This window comes from Diplotaxodon limnothrissa, linkage group LG5, assembly GCF_057381915.1.
Source record: "Diplotaxodon limnothrissa isolate DT_005_m linkage group LG5, D_limnothrissa_male_GT1.1, whole genome shotgun sequence".
NCBI classification, from domain to species: Eukaryota; Metazoa; Chordata; class Actinopteri; order Cichliformes; family Cichlidae; genus Diplotaxodon; species Diplotaxodon limnothrissa.
The window spans coordinates 37,867,549-37,892,599 of NC_140600.1; the positions used below are offsets into that span (position 1 = coordinate 37,867,549).

The 25,051-nt window shown below is 40.9% G+C and overlaps 1 protein-coding gene across 1 annotated transcript; it reads left to right on the forward strand.

Annotated features, from left to right (window-relative positions):
- On the forward strand, nucleotides 1–23,988 carry myg1 (myg1 exonuclease). Its single transcript, XM_085354724.1, has 7 exons — nucleotides 1–322; nucleotides 1,556–1,668; nucleotides 7,569–7,728; nucleotides 9,954–10,103; nucleotides 13,301–13,423; nucleotides 14,520–14,701; nucleotides 23,691–23,988. Exons 1-7 carry the CDS (start codon nucleotides 38–40, stop codon nucleotides 23,878–23,880), a joined length of 1,203 nt encoding a protein of 400 aa, XP_085210850.1. The 5' UTR covers nucleotides 1–37; the 3' UTR covers nucleotides 23,881–23,988.
- The last annotated feature ends 1,063 nt before the right edge of the window (nucleotides 23,989–25,051 follow it).

Sequence of the window (25,051 nt, forward strand, 5' to 3'; positions counted from 1 at the left end):
TGTCCGCCATTGGCGCGTCTCGTGGATTACTCTCTGGATGTGGGTCGTGCGTGTTTTTTCTTTGGCGCTTAAATTAACAAAAAACAGATATTTTCTGGTAACCAGTGAAACAGCAGGTGTGTCACGAAGGGTATTTTCGCGGGTTAGCTGCTTTAGTTCGCCCGTGCACTTTGCTAACGGAGAAACGCGCTACATGTCAAGTGAGCCGAAGAGACTCTGCACCGAAAACATGACCGTTACAAAGATCGGAACCCACAACGGGACCTTCCACTGCGACGAGGTTCTGGCTTGTTTCTTCCTCCGGCAGTTACCCGAGTACTCGGTGGGTGCAGCACGCTGCCGATTGATAGAAACATGTTTGGGGTTATTGCTAACTCCACGCTGTGCTTTGAATTTTTTTTAATGTAATCACTGTGCTCATCGTTACTGGCTAGGTAGAATTTAAATCCTCCCAGGAAGTCCTCACAGTAAGGATAAAGCCACATCTGCATTTTTGGAAACAACACTTAATCTTGTCTTCTGTTGATGGATCCAGTGTAATGCCAAAAAAAAAAAAAAAACCACCAAAAGGGGGCGCTGTGTGTAAACGGATTGCAAAAACGATTACAGCATAAGACGTAATACGGTGAATATGTCACACATTTCAGTGTTATGGTCTGAATAAACTAAAAATACATTTTTTGTGTGTGTAGCCAGGTTTGCAGAACATTTGAGGGAGTTTTAAATTAAGTTAATCTCAACCTAATAGCACATTTTGTCTCTAAATACTTAATATGGGTGATAAAATAATATTGATCAGAGATTTGCTGCACTGCCCTAATAAAACCTGTGATCAAACCCAGGTTATAGCCTGTCGTAGCTGTACCGTTGTTTTGTGGCACTCTGTTGTTTATATTTGTAATTTTTATAATTTATATTAGTAACAAAAATACCATATTTGATTACCTCTACATGTCTGTGATTTATGCGCAGTTTAACAGAAACATTTTGATTACATATTTGAATTGACGTATACCTCCAAACACAGGGCTGGGCTTCTATGGTCTAATTTTTCACGTGTTTTTTTTTTCTTTTCCCTCCGGTGAGATTGTTGTAATGGTCTTTTAACAGGTATCAATCAGAAAGCATTAAATCGACTTCAGATGGTGAAAAATTCAGCAGCCAGACTTCTTAGAAGAACCAAGAACACTGAACATATTACGCCAGTCTTAATGACTCTACATTGGCGGGCCATTACTTCTAGAACTGATTTTCAGATTATAGTCATTACTTTAAAAGCCCTTCATGATCTGGGCCCAGAATATATACTAAAACTGCTGTTCCCGTACCAAACACCAAGCAGCCTCAGATGCTCAGGCAGAAACATGTTAACTGTTCCCACATCGCATTTAAAGACTAATCGTTTTAATTTCATGCTAGTTTGTTCTTTTTTCCTGTGTTTCTGGAAAGCACTTTGAATGTTGGTGTTGATAAGTGTTATACAAGTAAACAAATAATAAAATAATAATTATTATTAATTTAGTTTGACATACATTTCTTTTTGTTTGCTGCACAGGATGGAGAAATCATTCGCACCAGGGACCCTGCACAGCTGGCGGAGTGCGACATTGTTGTGGACGTTGGAGGAGAGTTTGACCCAAAGAGGCACCGCTATGACCACCATCAGAGGTGCAGTTCTGGCAGTAAGCTGCTGAAAAGAGAGAAATTTATAGCTGTAGATTTCTAAAATATTATGTACTCTGAACTAAGACTGGGGGAGAGATTAATCTTCACTGTTCATCAACAGTAAGGGTCAGGATCATATCACAGATTAATTTTATGCCAGCTGAAAAATTTGACTTCAAGTTTAAGATTAAAATCTTGCTTTGTTCCAAGTGCTGTAAAAAACATGGTGTTGCATTTTGAGCTGTTCGTGTTTTCTGTCTGTATTGGTAGTTTTAAGGATCAACAAAAGAATGTTTTAAAAGATAAAGAAGCTTCAGGAGAAACACCACTCAGCCATGTTATGAGTGTTGATGTTACATAGTTTGTCCAACAGAGGGAACTCTCTATTTCCCTGTCAGCCACTCTGTTTAGATTTTATTTTTCTAAAAGTAGAAACAGCTGACATATCAGATTATTGGATTTTGAAATTACCAAATATTGGTATCAGACTTAACAATCCTATATCGGTCAGACTCTAATATACGCATGTACCAATGGAAGGAAGCGTAATCTTTAAAGTAGCTCACGCACCAATCTCCAGTCACTTCCAAGCGCTGAGGCGCACCGTCTCCAGCAAGCCAAAATAATTTATCGGAATTATTACGCCTGGATTTTTCCCACTTTAACATCGTCATCGTACAGCCTTTGGGATTTCTTTTCATTATCTGAGTTCTAATTATGAGAAACTACATTTCGGGGTGGCTTCTGCTCTGACATCTTTGAAGCACCCTGATTGCATGAATCATAAGGTAACAGGCTCTGTGTTTTGTGTAGAATTTCTTCCTGATGATTGCATTCAGTCTACGTCTCATCACGTTGAGTAATCAGCCTATTCCAGGTGTCTTGTCAGCTTAATGTCCTGATGATAATCAGCCATAGCTTTTATGACCACGGCGATAAAGATATGCCAGGGCTCTCTTCCTCGCAGGCGGTTAGTGATAATTAGCGCTCCTTGAATTGAACGCCCCCCTGCTGTCGGTTCACGAGGCACAGAGGCTGCAGCAGTGCTGTCGGGGCCACAGGAGGCTGTGGCTGTCACTCACATGCCCGGATGGGGGGCAAGATGGTTGTGATGGCACAGATGAATGTAAGTGGGATTGGTGCGACAGGAAGTTAGAGAAGGAGCTGGCGAGAACAACTGTAGTCCTCATTTCAATTTCACTTGTGACAGCATACAGATTGAGCTGACAGCAGTACCAATGAATCGCAGACACATTCTGTCAAATAAAATAGCATGCAATTACAAGAGTGCAAGTCATTAAAGGACCTGTGGTTATTATATATAAATATATTTACAAATATCAAATGACTACTAATTAGAAAATGTTTAAAAATACATTTTATAAATTTGAAGGCTAAGAAATATATACCCAGTTAAATTATTAAGATTGGTTGCTTATGCTCGGCTCACTCACTGCTTTGACTTAACAAAGAATTATAGGTGAGTAAACATATTTTTCAGCGGTGACAAACATGCTCTGCATTTTGCAGCTTGTCATAAACAGCAAAAGGAAAACCTTTTTTGCTGATTTGACTGCTACTCTCACTGAATTTGGACCTTTAACAATGTAGGAAAAATGATTTTTGGATACTGCAGCTTTCCTTCTCCCATGTATTTATTGCATATCTTCAGTGCATTATAACAGCGGTCCCCAGCCTTTTTTGCGCCACGGACCGATTTAATGTCAGACAATATTTTCACGGACCGGACTTTAATGTGTCGCGGATAAATGCAACAAAATAAAACGATACGACCGAGACAAAAACTGGTATTTGGTAGTTTGTAAATATAGTGATAAACGCAAATTCACAATGTAATTGTATAACTTTATTAGCAGCATCCTCCTGAAATGCACCAACAATATTGAAAGTAACATCCTCCTCTCTGCCCTTTAACGCTCTCTGGTTGCTGTGGTAACGCAGAAATATTTCTTTCAATTACAACACGGGAAAAGACCCAGGGAAACCCTGAAAACCCCAGGGGGTTGGGGACCACTGCATTATAATGTGACCAAATGTTGATCAGTTATTTAATATTTGGGATTGATCTACTGTAATAATGTCTGCATTTGGGTCTAAATATGAATATCAGTAATGGTGGTGGCATGGTGGTTAGCACTGTCACCTCACAGCAAGAAGGTCTTAGTTTCAAATCCACCAGCAAGATGAGCCTTTCTAGAATAGAATAGAAAAGCCCTTTATTGTAATTCTACAATAGATTGGCAGCCTGTTCAGGCTGTACTCTGTACATACTAATGTATAAAAACATTGCCGTTGCTCTATGTGAGTTGGAATAAGCTGCAGTCCAACAGTGACCCTGAATTCAATAAATGGAAGAAAATGAATGAATTTATGGACAGTAATGGTGCAAATTAGGGCTGGGCGATATGACCCAAAATTCATATCTCGATATTTTTTAGCTGGATGGCGATATAAGATATATATCTCGATTTTTTTTTTAAGCCATAAGTTAAGAACAAAAAGAGAGTTCTTAGTCACACTGTGTCCCAGATGTCACACGGGCACTTTTATTTACATACAGCGTAGATGTACATGAAGAAATTACTCAAAAATAAATTATCAGCATTTATTAAATAATCATGGTCCATAAATAAAAGAAAACAATGTTGTTTTTGTGCATAACAAAAAGCTCACAATTGTGCAGTCAAAATGTAAACTAATAGACGCTGAGCGTAATAACAAAGAGACAGATTTCACAGCTGCACCACGTCTCTAAACAGGTGCCATTTGTGGTCCTTATACACACACAGTACGTATCACTCCGCGAGGCTCCTCCCCGGTAGCCGTAATCCTCCGACATCAAGCCGTGCAGCTCCGTAGCTTAGCAAAGTCATATTAAAACATTTTTTGACAGATTGCTGAGCGCTGTGTACCACATAAAATCGGTTCGCGGTCAGTAAGCACAACCAGAATTCATACATAAGGCGCACTGTCGAGTTTTGAGAAAATGAAAGGATTTTAGGCCGTGCAGCCCCTCTGGGCTGCATGTCGTTAGCGCGGTTAGCTCGCTAACACGTTGACGCCGTCCAGCCCCACGCACGGGGCCATCCGCGGTAACTCGCTAACGGAGATTTTCCGCTTTCATCTTGTCATTGCCTGCAGGTGAAGCTATGGGGGAGGCGGAGTTGTGTTCAGTGAAGGAGAGGCGAGGCCGAGTAACGTTGCGTAGAGACAAAAGTGGACGAAAGAGAGGCAAACCTGCGGCTCCACAAGTATAATTATAACGTAACATAGGCTATATCGATATAAACGATATTGCCACATCTTATATCTCGTATGAAAATATATCGATATTTTTAAAAAACTCGATATATCGCCCAGCCCTAGTGCAAATGTATGGAGTCATTGGTGCTTGCCTCTCAAAAGTACAACAATTTTTAAATTAAATCACCGTTACTGCAATGCACTGAGTTGACTTAACAACTCTTGCTGAACTCATTCGATGGGAAAAGTGTAATCAGCAATGCCCCATAGATCATTTACTATCTGAAGCTCTCTGAGACTTAAACTATTGAGTCTGTTCTATTATTTGTTTACAGTTGGCTATAAATGAAAATGCATTTCCTTGTTTACTATCTGCCTTTCAAAAAACCCCACAAACGGGCAAAATTTGCTCTTAGACATTATCTCTCTTCCCAGCCCTCATTTTCCATCAGGTATTATACCGCACAGGAAACTGGGAAATTACCAAGTAATAGTATTCTTTTTAAACAGTGTTTGAGCCGAGTCACTACATTTCTTGCTGTATTTTCATGTGTTGTGAATTATAGTTATGCACAGAAACAATCCGAAAAATAAGTACATCTTGGTGTTCAATGACATGGATAACTTAAAAAAAGGAGCATCCAGCAGATTTGAAAAGAAGTGGACAAATCAAACCACACCAACACCAAACAGCTCTGTAAGTCTTTCTGTCATCTGTATTTCCACAATTCAAGAGCGTCACTCCTCCTGCTGTAGCATTGGTCAGAATTCATCCTCGTACAAGCTGTAAAGTCGAGGTAATATCCAGCATTTTATGGACATTTTTCCATGTTCACAAGAATTGCTGCTCCTAGAGTAATGGCATTAATTCTCATTATTTTGTACAATACAGCCAACCAGTGACAAGAAAACTCCACTTTCCTTGTGTACTTCACACATTACAGTAACCTGTGAATTTAGATGGAGGATAAGCCGGATGAGCCGCTACGACACTGACGTTCTGGTTCTGTTATTATTATCAGGAATATATGGAAAATAATCGCATCAGAGTAAAATGAAAACAAATCTCTTTAATGTGTTTTCTTCCCGGAGAGGCTGGTTTAAAAAAGCAGGGTGAGGTGCTGCTCTCTCCAGCGTGTTGCACAGATATGGTGTGTGTCACAAAAATGAGCTGAGCAGTTAGTAAAAAAGACAACTCTAACATGAAGAATAAATCAAAGTACTTAGATAACAATTGTCTGATTACATATTCAACATATTACATATCTGAATATGAAAGATATTTCTGTTTCTTTCGGGTTAGTGGGAGAAAATATAATGAGGCACTTTTAATCCAAGTCTCCATATATCCTGTTTGTCTGAGGAAATTTTTAATCTCCTTAGGTTGTGTGTATTAAGTCCTGATTAAGCAATTTTGTTGGAAGCGACAGAATTAGATGCATTAGATGACATTGTGAACTGCAAGTCTTTGTCTTTCGAGTCTGCATCAGAGTTTCTGACACTGACCAAATACAAAAACACATAATTTAGGTGCCCCTTCCACTTTGAGATGATCTGAACGACCGTTTTTGTTCAAAATGTCCACCACGGGAGGCAAAACCTGGAGACAGTTTGAATCTTTATCAAAACATCTCCAAGTTTCTACAGTAATTTAAGTCACTAAAGAAAAAGAGAAATTCACTAATAAGGTCTGAGTTAAGTTAATCTAAAAGTATTTTGAGTTAATGTGCTGTAATCAGTGTTTTGTAGGCAACATTTACATTTGGGGTTAAACACGGTTGTAATGAGGCATTGAGGCTACTTTGGAGTCGGTTTGTAGTCCAGCTCCTGGAGGTATCAGTGACAAATTCATCTGCATAATTCTGAATAAGTGAATTTCCTCTAATGACACAGAGAGACATCAGCAACATTAAGTGGTGCAGCTGGTGCAGTATGTGAAGCACACTATATGTTAATTATGTTTAAATAAAACTTAATTTATGCCTAAATATCACCAGCGCTCAGCTGAACTGTCCCATTTTAATGCAGCGAGATGTTGCTTGATCTTGACTTCACACAAACAGCTTGATGACTTTTTCTTCGTAAGTGTTTTTTCTTTTAGCCGTTCTTCGTTTCAGATTGTCATTTTCCTCTCTCTCATTCACTTCCATTTTATGATCGTCAGCATAGAAATGCCTCTGCACGGCCAATTAGCCCTTTAATGGCTGTGATTACCCCCTACTTCCCTAGTATGTCACTCATTCATTTGATGGTCGGTTTTCCGCTGTGCTGCTGCCCGAGCATCCTAATTAAGCCTGAATTAAATGACCAGCAGTGACTCTGTGCTGGAGCCCACCCATCTCAGCACGTGTCTGAGAGGCCTCCAGTGGTTATGTGAGCTCACACTTACAAACCAGTGCGTCATTATTGATAATTTCAAGCACATGGCTAGATGCAGTATTTTGCTGAAGAGGAGAAAAAAATATGAATTATTTGTTATGAGCAGAAAAAAAGTCTAGTGATTGGCCTTTAGAACAAAATATGAATATCACAAGTTTTGGTTTTTAAATAAATAATCCGTTCTTCTCTCGCTACACAGTATATATGGTAAAGTTTTCAAAGGCAAAGACTAATAAACACATTTTCTTCCTGTTGTTCAGGACCTTTTCAGACACCTTCAACAGCCTCTGTCCAGAGAAGCCATGGCTGACCAAGCTCAGCTCTGCCGGCCTGGTCTACCTGCACTTTGGCCATCGAGTGCTGTCGCAGCTCACGCAGCTGAAGGAGGACGACAGGCAGCTGGAAGTGCTCTATGACAAGGTGAGAGGAAAAAGATGACAGATTTATAGCAGGCAGTGGATTTCTACCGATTGTATGTTTATTCACAAAATAAACACGCCATTGAAAATGTGTTTTCCACTGGTCCACTTGTGCCAAAAAAAACATTTTCTCAGCTGGTGAGTGGAACCTGAACATTGTTAATTTCACGATAAAGCTGGAAGAGGGAGATTACAAAAATCTATTAAGTGGGCAAGCTTGTCAATTACAAAATTATAATAGAAAATAAGGGACACAGCATCCTAATTTGGCGTGTATTTTGCTTTTCAGAAGAATTGTGCAGATTGCATCCTGAAATCCTTCCAAACTGTCCTATTATACATAAACAATAGGGTTGGATGCGTTCTTCATCTTCTGTCGGTTATTTTGAAAACTAAAGACAGAATCGTGTGAAACGATCTGTAGTGTTGGGACACTGAGACACAATTCACCATTTATGATAATATCTTTAGCAGTAAGGTCAGAGGGGAAACAGGATGGATATGCTTGTGAATGAACCCTTTAGCCTCGAATCAAAGAGATCATCTGCTCTAAGCTAAATCTTAAGAGAGTTGTGATTTAGAAAATGTTATCAAAATGTTATCATTTGACTATTTGGCCAGATCATCCATTTCTACGCTTACATATGCCAGTGTTTTGAGTTTATTTTTGGATTTTCTGCAATCCACACAAGCTCAGATATATCCATAAACTGACTTAAATATTTTAATAGGGGGGTGCTGATGGTTCCACAGTGTCAAGTTAAAAGACAGTGCCAAAGGCTTTTAAATGAGCGATTGGCTACAACTGGTAGTTTCTCTATGTCAGCATAAAAATGATTTGTTTGACAGCACTCATTGGTCAGACAAGACAAAGATTGAGCTATCAGGCAACAATGACAAAAGGAATACATGGAGGTGTAAAGGTTAGGCTTGAGAAACCTGAGAACACTGAGCCATCTGTCAAGCATGGTGGTGGTAGCATCATGCTCTGGGTTGTTTGTTGCCAGAGGTTTTGGTACATTACACAACGTGGATAGAAACATCAATAAGGAATAACTTGAAATTCTTCAGCATCACCTCAACTCAACAGCCAAAAAGTTAAAACTTGGATACAGTTGAGTACTGTGGTTTTGGAAAGGCTAAAGCAGGCTAACCTGAACTCGAGCCTCTTGACAGTTGGCAGACTACGCTGGGTTCGTGCCAGGAAACCAGACAGTTTATATGAAATCTACTGATTCTGCCACGACGCGTGGTCAAATATCCAGCCAGAAATATACCAGAAGCTTGTTCATGGCTGCCAAAAGTGCAACTTGTTAAGGGACATTTAACCAGATATTAGTGGAAGTGTATTTATATATTTGACCCTGTGTGCATTTGTAGTACAATCATTCCACAGTGGAAAAAGAACAGTTCACAGAAATGATCAAATTCTCCAAATTACCGTCACATTTATACCCATGAAACCTCTGACCACAACTGTAGATTTAAAAGCACAAACTAGGACACTTTTTGGGATTTGCCTTCATCCCACAGTTGGCAGTAGAGTGTGAACAGATATAAAAGGACACGACAAAGTCTTTTAGCCAGATTTAAACAGAGTTCAGTTTCTTGCATTTTAGACAGCTTGGCCAGCAGGAGGCCTTGGCATCCATTGTGTTTTAATGGTCGGGCACATTAAGCCAGCCAAATCTTGGGTCACTATAAATATTAGCACTATTAACTCATGATATCATTTTTCTTTTGATGTGTCAGTTTGTTTAAAGCCCCGAGTAATCCTTTTACTCATGGCTCGGGCGCTACGTATTTTAGGATGCTGAATGTCATGTCCTTAGCCAGTTCCGACAAACTAAACATCGAGTTTTGCCTCAGAGCTTAGCTCCACTGATAAGTCACTTGTAAAATGTCAGCTCTTGCATGAATGACCTTCCAGTGAAGTTGAATTTTTATCATTTAATATGGCTGTTCCAGTTCATCTGCTCGTACAGTATTTTCGGGGATTTGTGAAGTAACAGCTTTTTTCCTATTTCATTTAGGTTTAATATTTTCTGTAACTACACATATCCTGTGGGTTTAATTCCTTTCCATGCATTCTTCTTGAAAAAGCTTTGTCTTTTTTTACTACTCTGATTTTATGCTTGGAATAAGTGTAAACACGAAACAGCTGATTCTGATGCCATAACAGATTGACAACCTCTGCCGCCACGTGCCTCTATCATGTGCTTACAGCTGTATGAGAACTTTGTGGAGGAGGTGGATGCTGTTGACAACGGCATCTCACAGTATGATGGGGAGGCCCGGTACAGCATCTCCACCACGCTGAGCGCACGTGTCTCACACCTGAATCCACGCTGGAACAGCACAGATCAGGATACTGAGGTGAGTACATGTGAGTGCAGCTGTACTCTATACCAGGACAGAAGGTGGCTTTTGACATGTGTGTGACTTCGCATCTCTTATATGGGATTAATTATAGTTATTATTTGTTTATCATTGCCTGGATTTCCACAGCAAAGCTCACCGTTTCTCAGCCTAATGCAGTAAAATGAGCTAATATAAGACTGTATAACTGTGGCATGCAGACAAGTCAGCATCTTTCTCTTCACTTTAATGTCCTCAGAACAGTTCTCTTTTATAATACACAAAATATCTCTCTGTCTGTGTCTTTGTCCCTGATCTCCTCTCAGACCATCAGGAGATGAGCGACCAAAATTGGCACACAGGTACATCTCAGGTCCCTGAAGGTTCTTAGCTACATCAGGCATTACGATGTTGCCTAGCAGCTACCTAGCATTTTTTTTAAATTCAAATAATTATTAAATTTTGCATTTTCTAACAAACACAAAAATACAACAAAAAATAACAAAAACAAAAAAACGAAGAGGTTTTAACATCTGTTGCATTAATCTGGAATTTCCAAGTCAGGCAGACATGTGGGTGGAAAAATTGTCCCATTGTTCCACCAAAGCTTCAGTCGCGTAATGTAACCTTCCCAACATCTTTTCTCCAGCAACATTCCCAATCATTTTTTCTTTCCACATTTTAAGCGTTGGAGTATGGGAGTCCTTCAAATATTCCAAAATGACACGGGCACATGTTACCAATGCAGCGCTTAACACTCTAAACTGATGTTTAACTGTGGCACCTCTCCTTTGTCTCCTAGTAGACATAATTTAGGTGATCTGGGCAAGTTACAAGGTATCCATGCCTGCATATAATTCAATACACTGTTCCAAACTGGAAAAACCAGCTGGCATTCCCAGAGGGCATGTATCAAAGTATCTTTAGCTTGTTGGAATTTCCAACATGGGTCATCTCTACCAGCACCTATTTTATAAGCCTTGAAGGAGTATAATAATATCTATTAAACATTTTGTATTCTGGCTTCCCTAATGTATAATCCATTATTCGACAGTATAGAATCCCACGTATCTTCATCCCCTGTAGACCCTAAATCCCTTTCCCATATTTTTTTCATAAAATGTACCAGTTTTAGCATTTATCCACCTATAAAGCATTATTGTGGGTCCATTGTGGTTTTACAGTTGTGCCTAATGTGAAAAAGATCACCGGTTCAATCACATTCACTTGTTCAAGTTGACGCAAATCCCTTAAACACTGCTTCAGGAAGGGATTCTGGTTAAAAGAAGTTATAAAAAATACAAATCAAAACTCGCTGCCCACTGTGCTGAACCCTTGTGAATAAAGAAACAACAGAAAGTAGCTTTTATGCACCTAAAACACCTTATAATGCCTGCCTATCATTTTAATTTCAGTTTCATTTATATCCCCAATAGCTGAATTATGCATGATGCTTTATAATGCCATCACAGTGCCCATCAGCTACCGAGAAGTTTGCTAAAATGACCTGTTTTTAACCTCTGTGCACTTAGAACACCCTACAATAACATCTAATTTATATCCACAAAACTTCAGTTATACATCATATATTATGATGGCATCAGGTTGCCTAGCAATCACCTAGCAACGTGCTGAAATGACCTGTTTTTTTTGCCTTTTTACACCGACAAGACCCTATGAAAGCATCCTATCATTTATTGACACAAAAGCTTAATTATATGTGATATATTATAATGTCATCATGTCGCCTAGCAACCGCCTAGCAATGGGGGTAAAATGACCCTATTGCAAAAAGCATCACAGCCCACAATACGAATAGGCCAATGACGATGCTGCAGCGTTGGCATGTACTGGCGCACTTAATACATACCTGTTTATGACCTCAGTTGATCTGTAGAGTTTTAACCTTTTAATCAATAAAATGCAAGAAGTAAAAAAACCCAAACAAAAACACTATACAGACGATTTTCATATTGGAGAAACCTGAGCATGGAGTATTGTTTTCCATGAAAAATTGCTAATGTTTTACTATTAATCAAAAAATGGTAGTTTATTTTATAATTGATGATTAGTTATCTCAGCCTACTGATTTGCAGCATCATCTCAGATACACAATATTGGAAAATTTAAGCAAAGATAATTAGTACAAACTAAAAAAAGAGAACTTAAAAAATCTAAATAATTATCCAAATGCAAACATACAACAATAAAATGCAACATGCATACTTTGCAACATGGATTAATTGCGATTTTAACAGACAGCTGTTCCACAGTAGTGCCCCAGTATAAAAAAAGGGATAAATTTAATTATCACACACAGTGAGCAACCTGTGATGAAGCAAAACTACAAAATAGTCTTAAGAGGGCAAACAGGTGCAGTGTGGTGCAATCAGTGCTCAGAGGTCATTGTGAGAGCTGTGCAGGACCAACAGAGTGTGAATTTTCTGTCTCTCATCAGTGTTTCCTGCACACTCACCCACAGCCTAGATATGCATATATGTCGACTATGCCAACATTTTTTTCCCCTTAAGTTACCTGCTTGTTTCTTGTTTCTTTTTTTTTCACGTTCCACTTCACATGATTATAATTCATGTCCTCCAAACACTGCAGGCGAAGCCATATCTGTGAAATGGGAAACTGAGAAAGATTTGAACTGGAAAATGTTTGGTAGACAACTTAATGGTAGAGTGACCTGTTGCACTCTCTGCACTTGCTGCTGCCGATAATTGAAAAACCTGATGGATTTTCATCTCCTCCAGCCATGACTGTTAATACTCAGGTCCAATGCAGCCCCCTCAAACAGATGCATACAGATTGTGCATGACATACCGCGTGTGTGTGTGCGCATGAGTTTGTGTGTGAGATATCTGTGCCGTGCTTTCTTTCACATGCTCCTCTTGGGCTTCTGCTCGTGAAACTATGCGAGAGTGAAATCGGGCTGTGGTTTGGGCTGCAGGGATCAGCAGGGAGGTAGTAAGACAAGACTTAATCACCCCCGTTTTGTCTGGTACACGGTCTCACGTAAAGTAGCTGATGTCAAACTGATGCTGTAGTAGTGATGAAAGAAGCTAAATGATCAAAAGAATACTGCGTTCAGCTGAGTCTACAGAGTTCTTTCTCTGTTAAAGTGACATCAGTGTTTTAAGTCTAGCCAGCTGTCAAAAAATCCAACATGTCTTTATTCTCACATATTTTAATCTCTATTTTATCCTTAGGAGGGTTTCAAGAAGGCACTGAAGATGGTTGGGGAGGAGTTCCTGGACCGTCTGGATTTCTACAAGTCCTCCTGGCTGCCAGCTCGTGAGGTCGTGGAGGAAACTGTTAAGAAGAGGCATCAGGTACGAAGCTGCCCATTCTGTTTCATTCTGTTTGTTTTCTTTATTTGTTTGCACCAGCAGCAGTGGGCCTCTTATTACTCTCATGGTTATCTGGTTCACGGAGGGAGTAGCCTTTGCAGAGATGCCCAGATGTCCCTCTCCCCTTCCACCTCCTCCTGCTCTTCCAGGGGGACACTGAGGTGTTAAAAAGCCATCCGAGAGATGTAATCTCTCCCTGGTCTGCCCTGGGGCCTCCTACGGACTTTCCTGGAACACCTCACCTGGGAGACATTCAGGAGGCATCCTTTAATGTGGAGTAGCAGCTCTACTTGCCACCCTAATGACCAAAATCACCCTGTCTCTAAGGCTGAGCCCACCACCATATGGAGAAAGCTCATTTCCACTGCTTATATTCACAATCTCATCTTTTTTCAGTCACCACCCAGAGCTCGTAACCATAGGCTAGGGTGGGAATGTAGATCAGCTTTGCATTTACTGCTGACACCACACCAATCCATCTGTCGATCTCCTGCTCCTCACTCATCAATAAGACTCCTCAACTCGGGGCAGCGGCCCAGTCGGTGTTTTCCCTGAGACACCGACTGTGGTTTAAATAAACTAAATAAATATGACTTTGAGGTTGATATGGAAACAAATGAAGCTAAACAGCAAAAAATATCTAAACACAGACCAGACAAAAAAGAAAAAAGCAGATGTAGGACACCTGATCTGTTAGCCCATAATGAGAAACTCACTGCAGAATTTCATGTTTGAGTATTTTTAATAAAAATCTGTGAATAAAGTTTGTTTTGTGCTCCTTAGATCTAATTTAATTTCTTTAATTGCTTTTTATTAAATTCTGATTCTGAGCATTTTCTGTCTTGTTTTGAAAACTGTAAATATTATCAAAAATGATGAGAGTATCAGGACTGTTGTTGTTTAGTTGAAGGAGACATTTATCACTTATAAAAGAAGCACAAGTTACGGTGAAAATGAGTTTAAAATGCTGCTGCTTTTCTTATACAGTGAAGCTTTCCACAGACACAGGCTTTTGTGTCTGTCCTTGATTTTTGCACATTAGTCACATGTGTTACACCTGTTCTATTCTTGTTTCCAGATAGATCCCAGTGGAGAGGTACTCCTTTTTTCCCAGGGTGGATGTCCTTGGAAGGAGCATTTGTTTGCCTTAGAGAAGGAGCTCCACGTGGAGACGCCCATTAAGTTTGTCCTTTACCCAGACCAGAATGGACAGTGGAGGGTCCAGTGTGTCCCTGCTGGGCTCAACACTTTCCAGAACAGGTAAATTTTAAGGTTATCTTTTAGTAAAATGTTATTGAAAACCATTTGAGGACCTTTTTTTCAGCTTTAGCTGTAGCATTCAGTCGCATGCGTGGAGGAGACCTCTTGCATGAGTTCCTTCAGCAGAAGTCGAGCATGCATAACTCGCAGGGGTTTTGTGAAACTGAGTCACGCACAATAAATTTTTCCACACTGGATTTTTTTTTTAACACAATGACAGCTTCAGAGTTTTCAACGTGTTGCGTTGAGCTCCGGTGACAGAGACAAACAATGGTCTATGATTTAACTTTCATGCTTACTGGACCGTGTGACAGCCGCTCACGGAGGGTTGACGTGTTATCCGGTGAGAGACGGACTCCTACAAGGATAGAAATGGTTGTTTATAGAATGAGGAAGATACTTTATTTAAGCCGAAGATTTTGTTCCCAGGAACTTAAAAAAATATAAACACAACTCAGCACAGCCACCTGCACAGCCCTCCCACTCAGGTGCTTCTTGTGTGTTTTTCTGCTCTTAATTATACCCAGTGCTTCAATACAGCAGACTGAAAGATATAAAGCACATGCCAGTTTGACTGGTAGGAGAGATGCTTTGATTTCAAGATTTTTTTTGTGAGCATGAATCAAAGTGAGATGCTCTGTTGAGCAACAAAGCCCCTTTGATTTTCTGCTTCTATGCTTTTGTAATATGAATACCATTTAGGCCACTCAACAGTTTAGAGATGTGCTCAGTCACTGTCAGTTGTGCCTGACATACATGTACATGCCTTTCCTGTTTGTCCTTTTGCACCAGTTTAATTGGGTGGGTGAGCAACGTCAATGCCAAACTTTAAGAACACGATAAGTCGAGAACGAAGTGACGTGAGATTTTCAGGTTGATATCATAGGTGCTACGAGGCTGAGTGGTCGCACTGGCAGCTGGTGGTATTTTTGCTGTTGTGATAAGCAGCATTTCGACATACTTTAGCAATAAAGATGACCCGAATCCTCAAACCTAGCACTTAAATGAGAGTGCTAGGCTTATTAAACCATGTTAGAGTTCCTGTCAGGTCCCTCACTAATGACAGTGATGACAACACCACACCCCCTGTGTGAATTTTTAAAGATGATTAGCACCTATCGTCTGTGCTTCTTATCTCTGGAGGGGAAAGTGTTTACCCAAAGAGCTTCTCGCAGACCGACCTACAATGCTGTTCTAATAATGTCACTAGCGGGCCCACTGGAGTCCTGTAGTGGGTGTGTTGTGCCCTAAATCCCAGAATGTAGCACACATAATCACCAAAGTATGGCAAACACTAGGCTGATCCTGGACGTTATCCAGATATTCGTCTCTATAGCTGCTTGGTGCCGTACGGTTGCAGAGTCCATGTTTCCCAGAGTCGTGTTAAATGTGTTCATAATCACAAAAACCTGTTTCCAGGTACTAACAGAGACATTAGCGACAAAAAAATCTCCTGGTGCAGAAAATCTTTCCAGCATTGATGTTCCTTCCCTGTTTCGTTTACTTGACATGAGCTGCTGGATATTGATCTGCGCTTTTAAAGTGGTAGCCCTAAGTGGTCAGCATGTGCACTTAAGAAGCAGTGACTTAGGTGGAAGAGTATTGGAAGCGATTTGCGCTTTACAAAGCTGTGAAGATGAGCAGTTTTGCCTCGGGGATAGATTCTAGCATGTGGGTTTTTCTTTGATCTTGTTTCCCAGTCTGTTTGTTAGACTCGCATCTTGTTACAGCTTGTATTTGTCTGGTGACAGAGCAATATGCAAACCGTGTTGTCAGAGTATTTTACAAGATTATATCAACTGTAGTTAATTAATTAGAAGTTTATTTATTCTTTGGTTGATGTGCTCTCTGCAGCAGGTTTGTGTATCTGTGCATGTGTGCGAGTGAAGAAGGGTCACCTGTAACACTGCTGTATTCAATTAAATTAAAATTAAATTTTACATTCAGTTTTATGAATATAAACCACAACAACAGTCACCTCAATGGGCTTTATGTTGTTAGGTACAATATTAGAGAGAAAACAATAATATAACCTGTTATGAGCAGGTACTTGGTGACAGTAGGAAGAAAAAAAACGCCCTTTTAACAGGAAGAACCCTTCAGCAGAAGCAGGTTCAGGGAGGGGCAGCCATCAGCCACGACTGGTTGGGGTTGAGGGGAGGAAGACGGGGCAAAAGACACACAGGACAAATTATATATACACATAACTCATCCCTGTTCATCTGGACGTAGCGTTTTCAGTGGGAGAAATGTTTCGTCACTCATCCAGGTGACTTCTTTGACCTCAGCTGACTTATTGTAATTGACTCTTAAACTTTTTTCAATGGAAGAACAAGTAAAAAGCCCTGTTTAAATGAAATAAAAAAGCTTTATAAACTTAACGCGAATAAAAGTAAATGCAAGGAAAAAATTCTGAATAAATAATAAACTACAAGTGTTTATGGCACAAGTGGATGAGTCGAGGGGAAAGGAAGGACAGGTGAGATTTCTGTTTACCTGTTATGAGAATTATTCATCTTAAGCTGCAAGAATCAGTCGCAGAGCAGAGCAGGCAGCTCGATTTGCACACTCTGTGTGAGGTGTGGGAGAACTTTGCCAGTTGGACGTATAGAAGTGTATCGGCTGATGTGAGTTGGCGTTGTGTTCAGCTGGTCCGCCAGTATTATAGCCGAGCTTGACTTCACCGTCTGTCTGAATTAGCGCCATGCTCAATATTTTTTTTCTTTTTTTCATTTAACGCGTCGGATGATTTTGGGTGGCGGTTTCTTCTACGTCAGATACAATTTTATCCAGACAACAAACTCAGCAGGAAAGCTAGACCACTTCCATTACTGAAAGCATTTTGTGGTTACAGAAGTTTTACTAATCGAACACACCGTCTAATGAGTTAGGAAATTTGTGCAAAGTGAACACAATCTGTTTTTTAATCCTCTAAAATTGGTAAATCCTCTTAGACGTCAGATCGAGTTATATCTGCTACAAAATGTTTAAACTGTGTTATAAATTGAGCTCTGACCTTTGTGACAACGACTAAAAGCTATGTGTGAGTTTTGAGGGGATTGCTTGTGGAGAACTGAAGAAGAATTGGGGATTGTTGTCTAGATTAAGACTCTTTCTTTCCTTCTAAGTGTGAGATGCTGATAGTTTTTGTCTGATTCCAGTTTTCTTTCTAAATACTTTAAGTGACAAACAAAAATAAACTTTTCTTCTATGCAGAATATTAATTTATTAATTAAAGAAGTTATTAACTGTAGTAAATTACAGGATTTCGCTCCCTTAAAAAAAAGCACAAACTGTAGATCACTAGAGACATTTTCCTCTGGCGCGATGAATCAGGATTGGCGGTTGCCAGGATTACTTATCTGACTGCATTGTGCCAAGTGTAGAGTTGTGGTGGAGTGGGATTATGGTGTGGGGTTGTTTTTCAGGAGTTGGGCTTGCCCCCTTAATTCCAATAAAAGAAACTCTCCCTGCTTCAGCAACAACATGACTGCACACAAGGTCCATAAAGACATGGCTGAACGAGTTTGGTGTGGAAGAACTCGACTGGCCTGCACAGAGTCCTGACCTCAGCGAGCCAGATGGGAACGTCATATTAAACCCTGAGAATTAGGAATAGGATGTTGTTCAAGATCATGTCTATGAAGGCAAGTGAGTGAATACATTTTCTAGTATGTTTATAACGTCTCTAGATTGGAGGATATTAACCCTGCTTTTACCCACTTTGATCCTTTGCTTATACCGAGGCTCACACTGAAGCGGCTGGTTTGGAGCTCTGGATAGCTTTAGCCACTTTTCCTTTGTTAGCTTCTTTATAATGTCCGTGTTTTGCTGGGTGAAGATGGTTTAAGTGTCTGACTGGGTTTGTTGGTACAAACATTTTCATGCTGGTCTCCCTGTGGTTTAATTTGGCCAGTTTTTCAGTCGTTACTCATAGTAAAGTGTTTCCACACTAATGTTAGAGATTGGCTTTACGTGTGCTTGTGCACATGCATGAAACGCCACAGATCATAATCGGATGACCAGCTGTCACCAGTCTTGACTAAACACAGTGGAAATCGACTGATTCTGGTCCCTGGATGATTGATCGCTGCTCCTCTAGCAGCAACTTAATATGCATCTGTGATACTGCATTTGAGAGTGAATAGTAAATTGATGCTGATATTGATGTAATGAGATAAAATTAGAAATGTGCCTCTGACAGTGAGAGCTACATTAAAGAGAGGAACAACATAAATACCGTAATTGTCGGTGTTAGGTATTTTATTTTTGCTGTGGCACACCTGAGGTTACTTGATTTTTTTGCTAGCAATTTTATCTTTTTAGTGAGCAACTTCTCGTTTTATGACCCCAGGCAACTTCCTGTGTCCTTTCTGCTTTTATTTACAAAACAACAGGCAACTTCCTGTGTTTCTATGTGGGCCACTAAAGAAGGCTCCTCAGTGTATCCCACTTGTTACTATGTGGGCCACTGAAGAAGGCCTCGTCAGCGTATCCCGTTTCTATGTGGATCACTGAGAAAGGCATAACACAGTCTTATAAAATAAAAGACGAGTGCCTACCTTCGTCAGGATCCCACTTCTGACAGTCGGGCTATAAGCCGCTACTTTTTCCACAAGCTTTGAACCCTGCGGCTTTTAGTCAGGTGCGGCTTTTCTATGGATTGTCCATGATTTTTGTCATATCGTAAGACGATTTGTTTTGTTTGTTCCGCTGTTGTACGGCACTACGTTGCCTGGCGGAAGGGCATGTGATCAGACACACAGTATCGGGGTTCAAGAGTGGTGTGTTGGTCACGTGTCCATCCGCCAGACAACATAGTGCCGTACAAGTAGCACGAAAAACAATGCGAAAAGCAAGTTATGCTCAACTCCACCGGTGGAATCTGACAGCGTGGAAAAGTGTGAAAACATCAATGATCACCAACGGATTTCGAAGGGCTGAATGCTGCATGATGGAGAGGAGGACACCGCCACAGCCCTTCAGAGGGTGTTCGACTCTGACACTGACAACGAGGATTTCTTTGGTTTTGAAAGTGACAACGAAGGAAAGAAGCTGAGAGTGGATGACGAAGCCATCCTGAGCCTGTTTGTATCCGACACTGGAGGAGAGGACTTTGGTGGTTTTAGTGGGCAGGAAGATGGTGGTGAATGACTGACTTTTCTTCTTGTTAAAGCCGTGTCGCTGCACCTGAGCCTAAAAGGTAGTCCGAATCTATTTTTCTGGTGTGCTGTAGGTTACTGTTATGTACTACATTTGTTACTCATTTATGAAGCACAGTACATGTTTCCTACTTGTAATTACCGCTACTTGTACATATACCTAAAAGGTTATGCAAATATGTACCCATAACTTGTTTTTCAAAATATTAATAAAAGGGGTGTGTCTCCAAACAGCCATCTCTTTCCTGACAATTCCCTTTGTGCATATTCTCTTACATATGATAAGTCAACATTGAAACACCTGCGGCCTTTAGTCAGGTGCGGCTAATGTATGTACAAAACAGGATTTTCCCCTGATTTTAGCTTGTGCGGCTAATATTCGGGTGCGCTTTGTAGTCCGGGAAATACGGTACACTAAATGGTTGTTGCTAAATAAATTGCGCTTATAAATAGTATCAAAAACAAGGAAAAAGCAGAAATCGTACCAGTCACATGATCTTTCTGGTCCTTCACGCAGTAGCTCTCCTGGTTTTGAACACATGACATCTGTTACATGTCTTTCTCTTTGTTGTCATGTGTGGGGTTTTTTTTTCTTGTGTGGTCTCAGGTATCTCTCACTGTGAAGCCCACCTGACCTCTGTTTCCACATGTCTTGTTACCTCCAGCAGTATGTGCCCTTGTGCTTTTATTTTTGGTTTGATGGGGCTCATTGTTGACTGCTTGAGAATAGTGGGAGACCTTCTGAACACATCATTCCTACAGAGACAGGAAGACGCTGGAATAGCTTTCTGATTCACTCCTGGCCTGACCAGTGGCTGCTCTCACCCCTTTCCTCCTCTTTTCTTTTGATTATCCCATTAGTGGGTTTTTTGTGCTTCTTGCTCTTTTTGTGCAGAGTATTTCTGTCTCAGTCCTATAATCACACTCCTCCATTTTGTCCCCCCCCCCCCCCCCATTTGTCTTGCTCTTTTCCCATTAATCCCTTTTTTCCCCTCCTCCACCTCCTCCTCCGCCTCCACGTCCTCTTCTATCTCCCCCTCCTCCGCCCTATCTCGCTGTCTCACCTTTCACACCTTCCGCCCCTCCCTCGCCTGGTCCCTCAGTTAGACTTTTTTCCACTTTGCTCCAGAATCTCATCAGGCGGCCGCGCTTTCAAAGACTAAAAAGAAAAGACACCTGTTTGTAGTCGCGGAGCACTTCAAAGATTTAATTTAATGCAAATATGCTGGTTGGTGTGGCGCTACATGGGAACAATAGCTTGTGTGATGGATAAAAACGTAGCTCCAGATGGCTCTTTCTATGGGTGGCCTGCTTTCTCCCAGCGGGCTTGTGCCGACTCTGCAGAAGGGGTGTTGTTATCGCCTGTGTCCCTGCTACTGCACCTGGGGGGGAAAGGGTCTATTTTTATCAGCATCGTAGTGCAAAGTAAATGTGAGCTGGGAGAACGAAGAGGGGAGTGAAAGCAGCCCTTGCTTGGAAATGTGCTGTATAGGATGATACTGTAGGTTGACAGCAGAATGAGCTGAGCCAGAAACATATACCTCTATTTCAGGAAATACACACTGGCAGCTGCCACATTTACCTGCTGTATCGCGGTATTGGAGGTGAACCTGATGGTTGTGACTCGATGTCTTTATCCTTTCTACTTCATCTGATTGTTATTTTGGTCGATAGTTTAGTCGATAAAGCGCCAGAAAATAATGACTGATGTCCTTCACAATCACCCGTCTCCTGGTGATCTCTTTAGTTTGTCTGAAATCTGAACATATGAGCAAAGGGCAAGACAAACAAAAAAACAAAACCCAGACTGTATGACATTTTTGCTTGAAAAATAATTAAATTGAGCTGGTCATCTGTAATCATGTCTGTAATTCCGAGATGAAGCAGCGATGTCAGGTATAAAATGACAGTGGATCATATGAGAAAATGCCTCGGAGAAAAAATGGGAATAATTCCATTTAATTTGTCTTCAAAAGCAGAGAAATTTTACATTGTGGAAGGGAAAAATGTGTATAATGTGGAAGATCTGTGGTCAGAATTTGGTGCATGTTATTGATGAGTAAAGGTGCAGAAAAATGCAGCACTTCAGCTTCTACAAAAGTGCCTTTTGTTCTGTTCTCAGTGAGGAACCAGAAGGTTCACGCTTTCGTTCATATCGCTGAAAACATGCAGTAATGAAGTCTCGAGGATGTGTCTCCGACTCTAAAGTAACATTTTTGTAATGACCCACTAATTGCCACTATCTGTCTCAGTTGAGGTCTTAGGGGGTCTTCTCTCATGAGACGCTAATTTGTTAATTGTGGATTTATTTTTAGACCGGTCATCTCGCAAGCGAAAGCTTCCTGGCCTATTGTAACAACATCAGCCGCCCCCTCCTACTCCTTCCCTCATCACCAGCCCTGTTGACCTTTCCTCAGAGCTCATTTTCCAGCCGCACTGTGCAGCTATCGATTGGTTGATTCTTTAATGGGGATTATAGGTTTGCCATGCTTGCCTCTCCAGGTAGTCCTATGGCAGTCTTATTAGGGATAAAAGATTTGACATAATGGAGTCGACATGCAAATCATTCTCATCATTATGGATGTTATAGAAAAATGGCAGTTAATGCTCAAAGTAAAGAGAACAAGAGAAAACACTTTGCTCGCTTCAAACTGATGCACCGTTTGACAACCGTGTCACTTTATTTCTGACAAATTCGACCGTGCTGTTCCATAATTCATCAAGTTTGCGATAAAGAGAAAGACGAGCCAAAGGTTTGTATGACATCCGACGCTTTTAGGGAATTTCGGCGTTTTAAAAAGCATTTAAAGTCTATTCCAGAAGCAGGCGGTGGGTGAAAGGTGAACAATGAAGTGCTTAATCAGGCCTAAATCGGAATGAAACATTGCTAAATATAAAAGTCCTCTGAGGAGAACAGGGGTCTGAGATAATGGAGATAATAACCCCGTCAAGGAAAGAGTGATATAAACGCACGCGCTAGATAACAGGTAAGGTGTGATTGGCAAGGCTGTAGAAAGATGTATGCTACCTGCAGTAGGTGGTAAATGAGCTGTTCTACATTTTTATGAATTTTCTCTGCGTGCTCCATCCAGAGACAAGTTTTCCAGGTCGGCTCGTAAACCATCGCAGAGCCAATCTTTCCCCCACTTTGCGAGATTGCCTTTTGACTCCACTCCGCTACCATAGGGCTCTCCAGTCGCTGCACTGAGGTGTGATTTTCCACATTGCTGGAGGAGAATAAAGCTGATTGTGTTTTTTTTGTTTTTTATTGTATTGGTCTATTTGTCGGTGCCCATTATAGTGGTGCTATGTGCAAGAGTGGCTGCACATAGCACCACTACCCCTGCAGGCATGAAAGCTGAAAGGATGAGAGTAATCCAAGCGTTTGTGCAAAAACATTCAGAAATTATGAAAGAAATGAGTTACAACCAACTAATATACATATAAAAATGCATTTTTCTGAGCTTTTGCCGATTAATATTCTAGTATTGTCTTCATGCTTTCAGTCAGTTTATATTTAGGACTTTGTTAAAGCTCAAGTTCACGTTCATATTTCTTGTTTTGTGAAGCAGATTTTCACTTTAGTACCATATGAGCCACGGAGAATTTGAAAAGTTTAAGAAGTGCAAATATATTTTGTTTTTGTCTGTAAAATGACTTTGTTAATCACTCTGTTTTGGGGTTTTTTACCCTAAACTCCAGAGTTTGCTGTTTTTCATAATGTACAGTACATTTTGTTTTTGCAAAACTAATGCGCAACATGAAGTGATCAGCAGACCACAGTGTCCATCTGTAAACCAACCTGCCCTTCTGTGCTCCTGTCCCAGGCTGTCGCTGCCAGAAGAGTGGCGTGGTGTTCGGGATGAAGCGCTGTCGGAGCTCAGCGGGATCAAGGGCTGCATCTTTGTCCACGCCGGAGGCTTTATTGGCGGGAACAAGACCCAGGAAGGAGCGATGGAGATGGCCCGCAGGACCCTGCAGGCCGCCGCCCAGTCCCCGGCGAACGGAAACAGCTGACTTAATTACCATGTTGTTTAGTGATATACCAACGCAGACTCTGGGCTCTGGGTCATCATGCTGACTCATAATATCCTTCTTCTCTCTGCCTGTTCTTATAAATGTCTGTTCTGGAGTTCTTTTGAAATAAAAGACTGATTTGACATATTTTTGGTCTTTGGTAAATAATTGAGCATTGGCTTGAATCCGGCAATAAACCTGCTGTTTTCCCAGTCTCTTGGCTGTCGCTCGCGCCCCATAATATGCTGCCATCTGACCGAACAACACCAGCATCTTCAAAGCCTGAGATACCGCGGCCTTACCTTTCAGTCGCTGATTTATAGAGACACCTGGACTACGGTTGCACCTTTCATTTCCAGCGTGCTGACATTAACCGTAGCACTACAAAGAGATACAGAGGCCACTTCCTTTGGCTCCGAGATCAAAGCGTCAGTAATAAGGCCTGATTAATTTGGATAAATTAAATTACCAAAGGAAGCCTCGTGACGGGGTTACCGGGACTGGGACGAGTCATGCAGTCAATTTCCCTGTAATAAAGTCGGTAGATGTGGCTTGAATTTTCTCATCATTACACCAGATTTCCTCCCCCTTTTGCTACCTGTTACTTCTTATTACATTCTCCACGGGTCTGACCTTCCGCTGCTCTTCGTCTACATAACGCACCGCTCTGGTTTTATTGCTGTGCATTTTATTTCCATCAGCGCTGGTGTCATTGTGCAAATGCCACTGCGGTGCAAAATAAAATGGACACGTTACAGCTGTAAATGTTGCTCGGCTTCATGTCTTTCTCCTCATTTGCCTTTCGTTGCATTCAGACTTAATTTTCTCCTAACACGCTCTTGCTTTTACTTTTTTTTGTGGCAAACGTTAGACCTCCCCCATCTAATGTCAAGAAAACAAGCTCCCACAGACAGCATGTGCTCATAGCAATAAAGCTCATGGTGTATCGTCTAATCTATATCTGCTCTCAACTTTCAGCTGCTGAATTGTTTACCATTTGGCTGAGAGTGCACTAACAATATATAATGGCTTTGGAAATGTGCGCTTCCTCTTGCAACTTCTTTTGCACGCTACCTTTGTCTCAGAAGCACACAGATACACGTTTTAGTGTTATTACTCTGCTCTCTATTGTGCTGGTCCCGAGCCAAGGTCTCAATCCAATCCATACACA

Bases quoted from the DNA above. Each gene is read 5' to 3' on its own strand.
- myg1 (XM_085354724.1), top strand. From the start codon at position 38: ATGTGGGTCGTGCGTGTTTTTTCTTTGGCGCTTAAATTAACAAAAAAC. The intron at 323-1,555 runs GTGGGTGCAGCA...TTTGCTGCACAG, and splicing joins GGCAGTTACCCGAGTACTCG to GATGGAGAAATCATTCGCAC. The intron at 7,729-9,953 runs GTGAGAGGAAAA...ATGTGCTTACAG, and splicing joins TGGAAGTGCTCTATGACAAG to CTGTATGAGAACTTTGTGGA.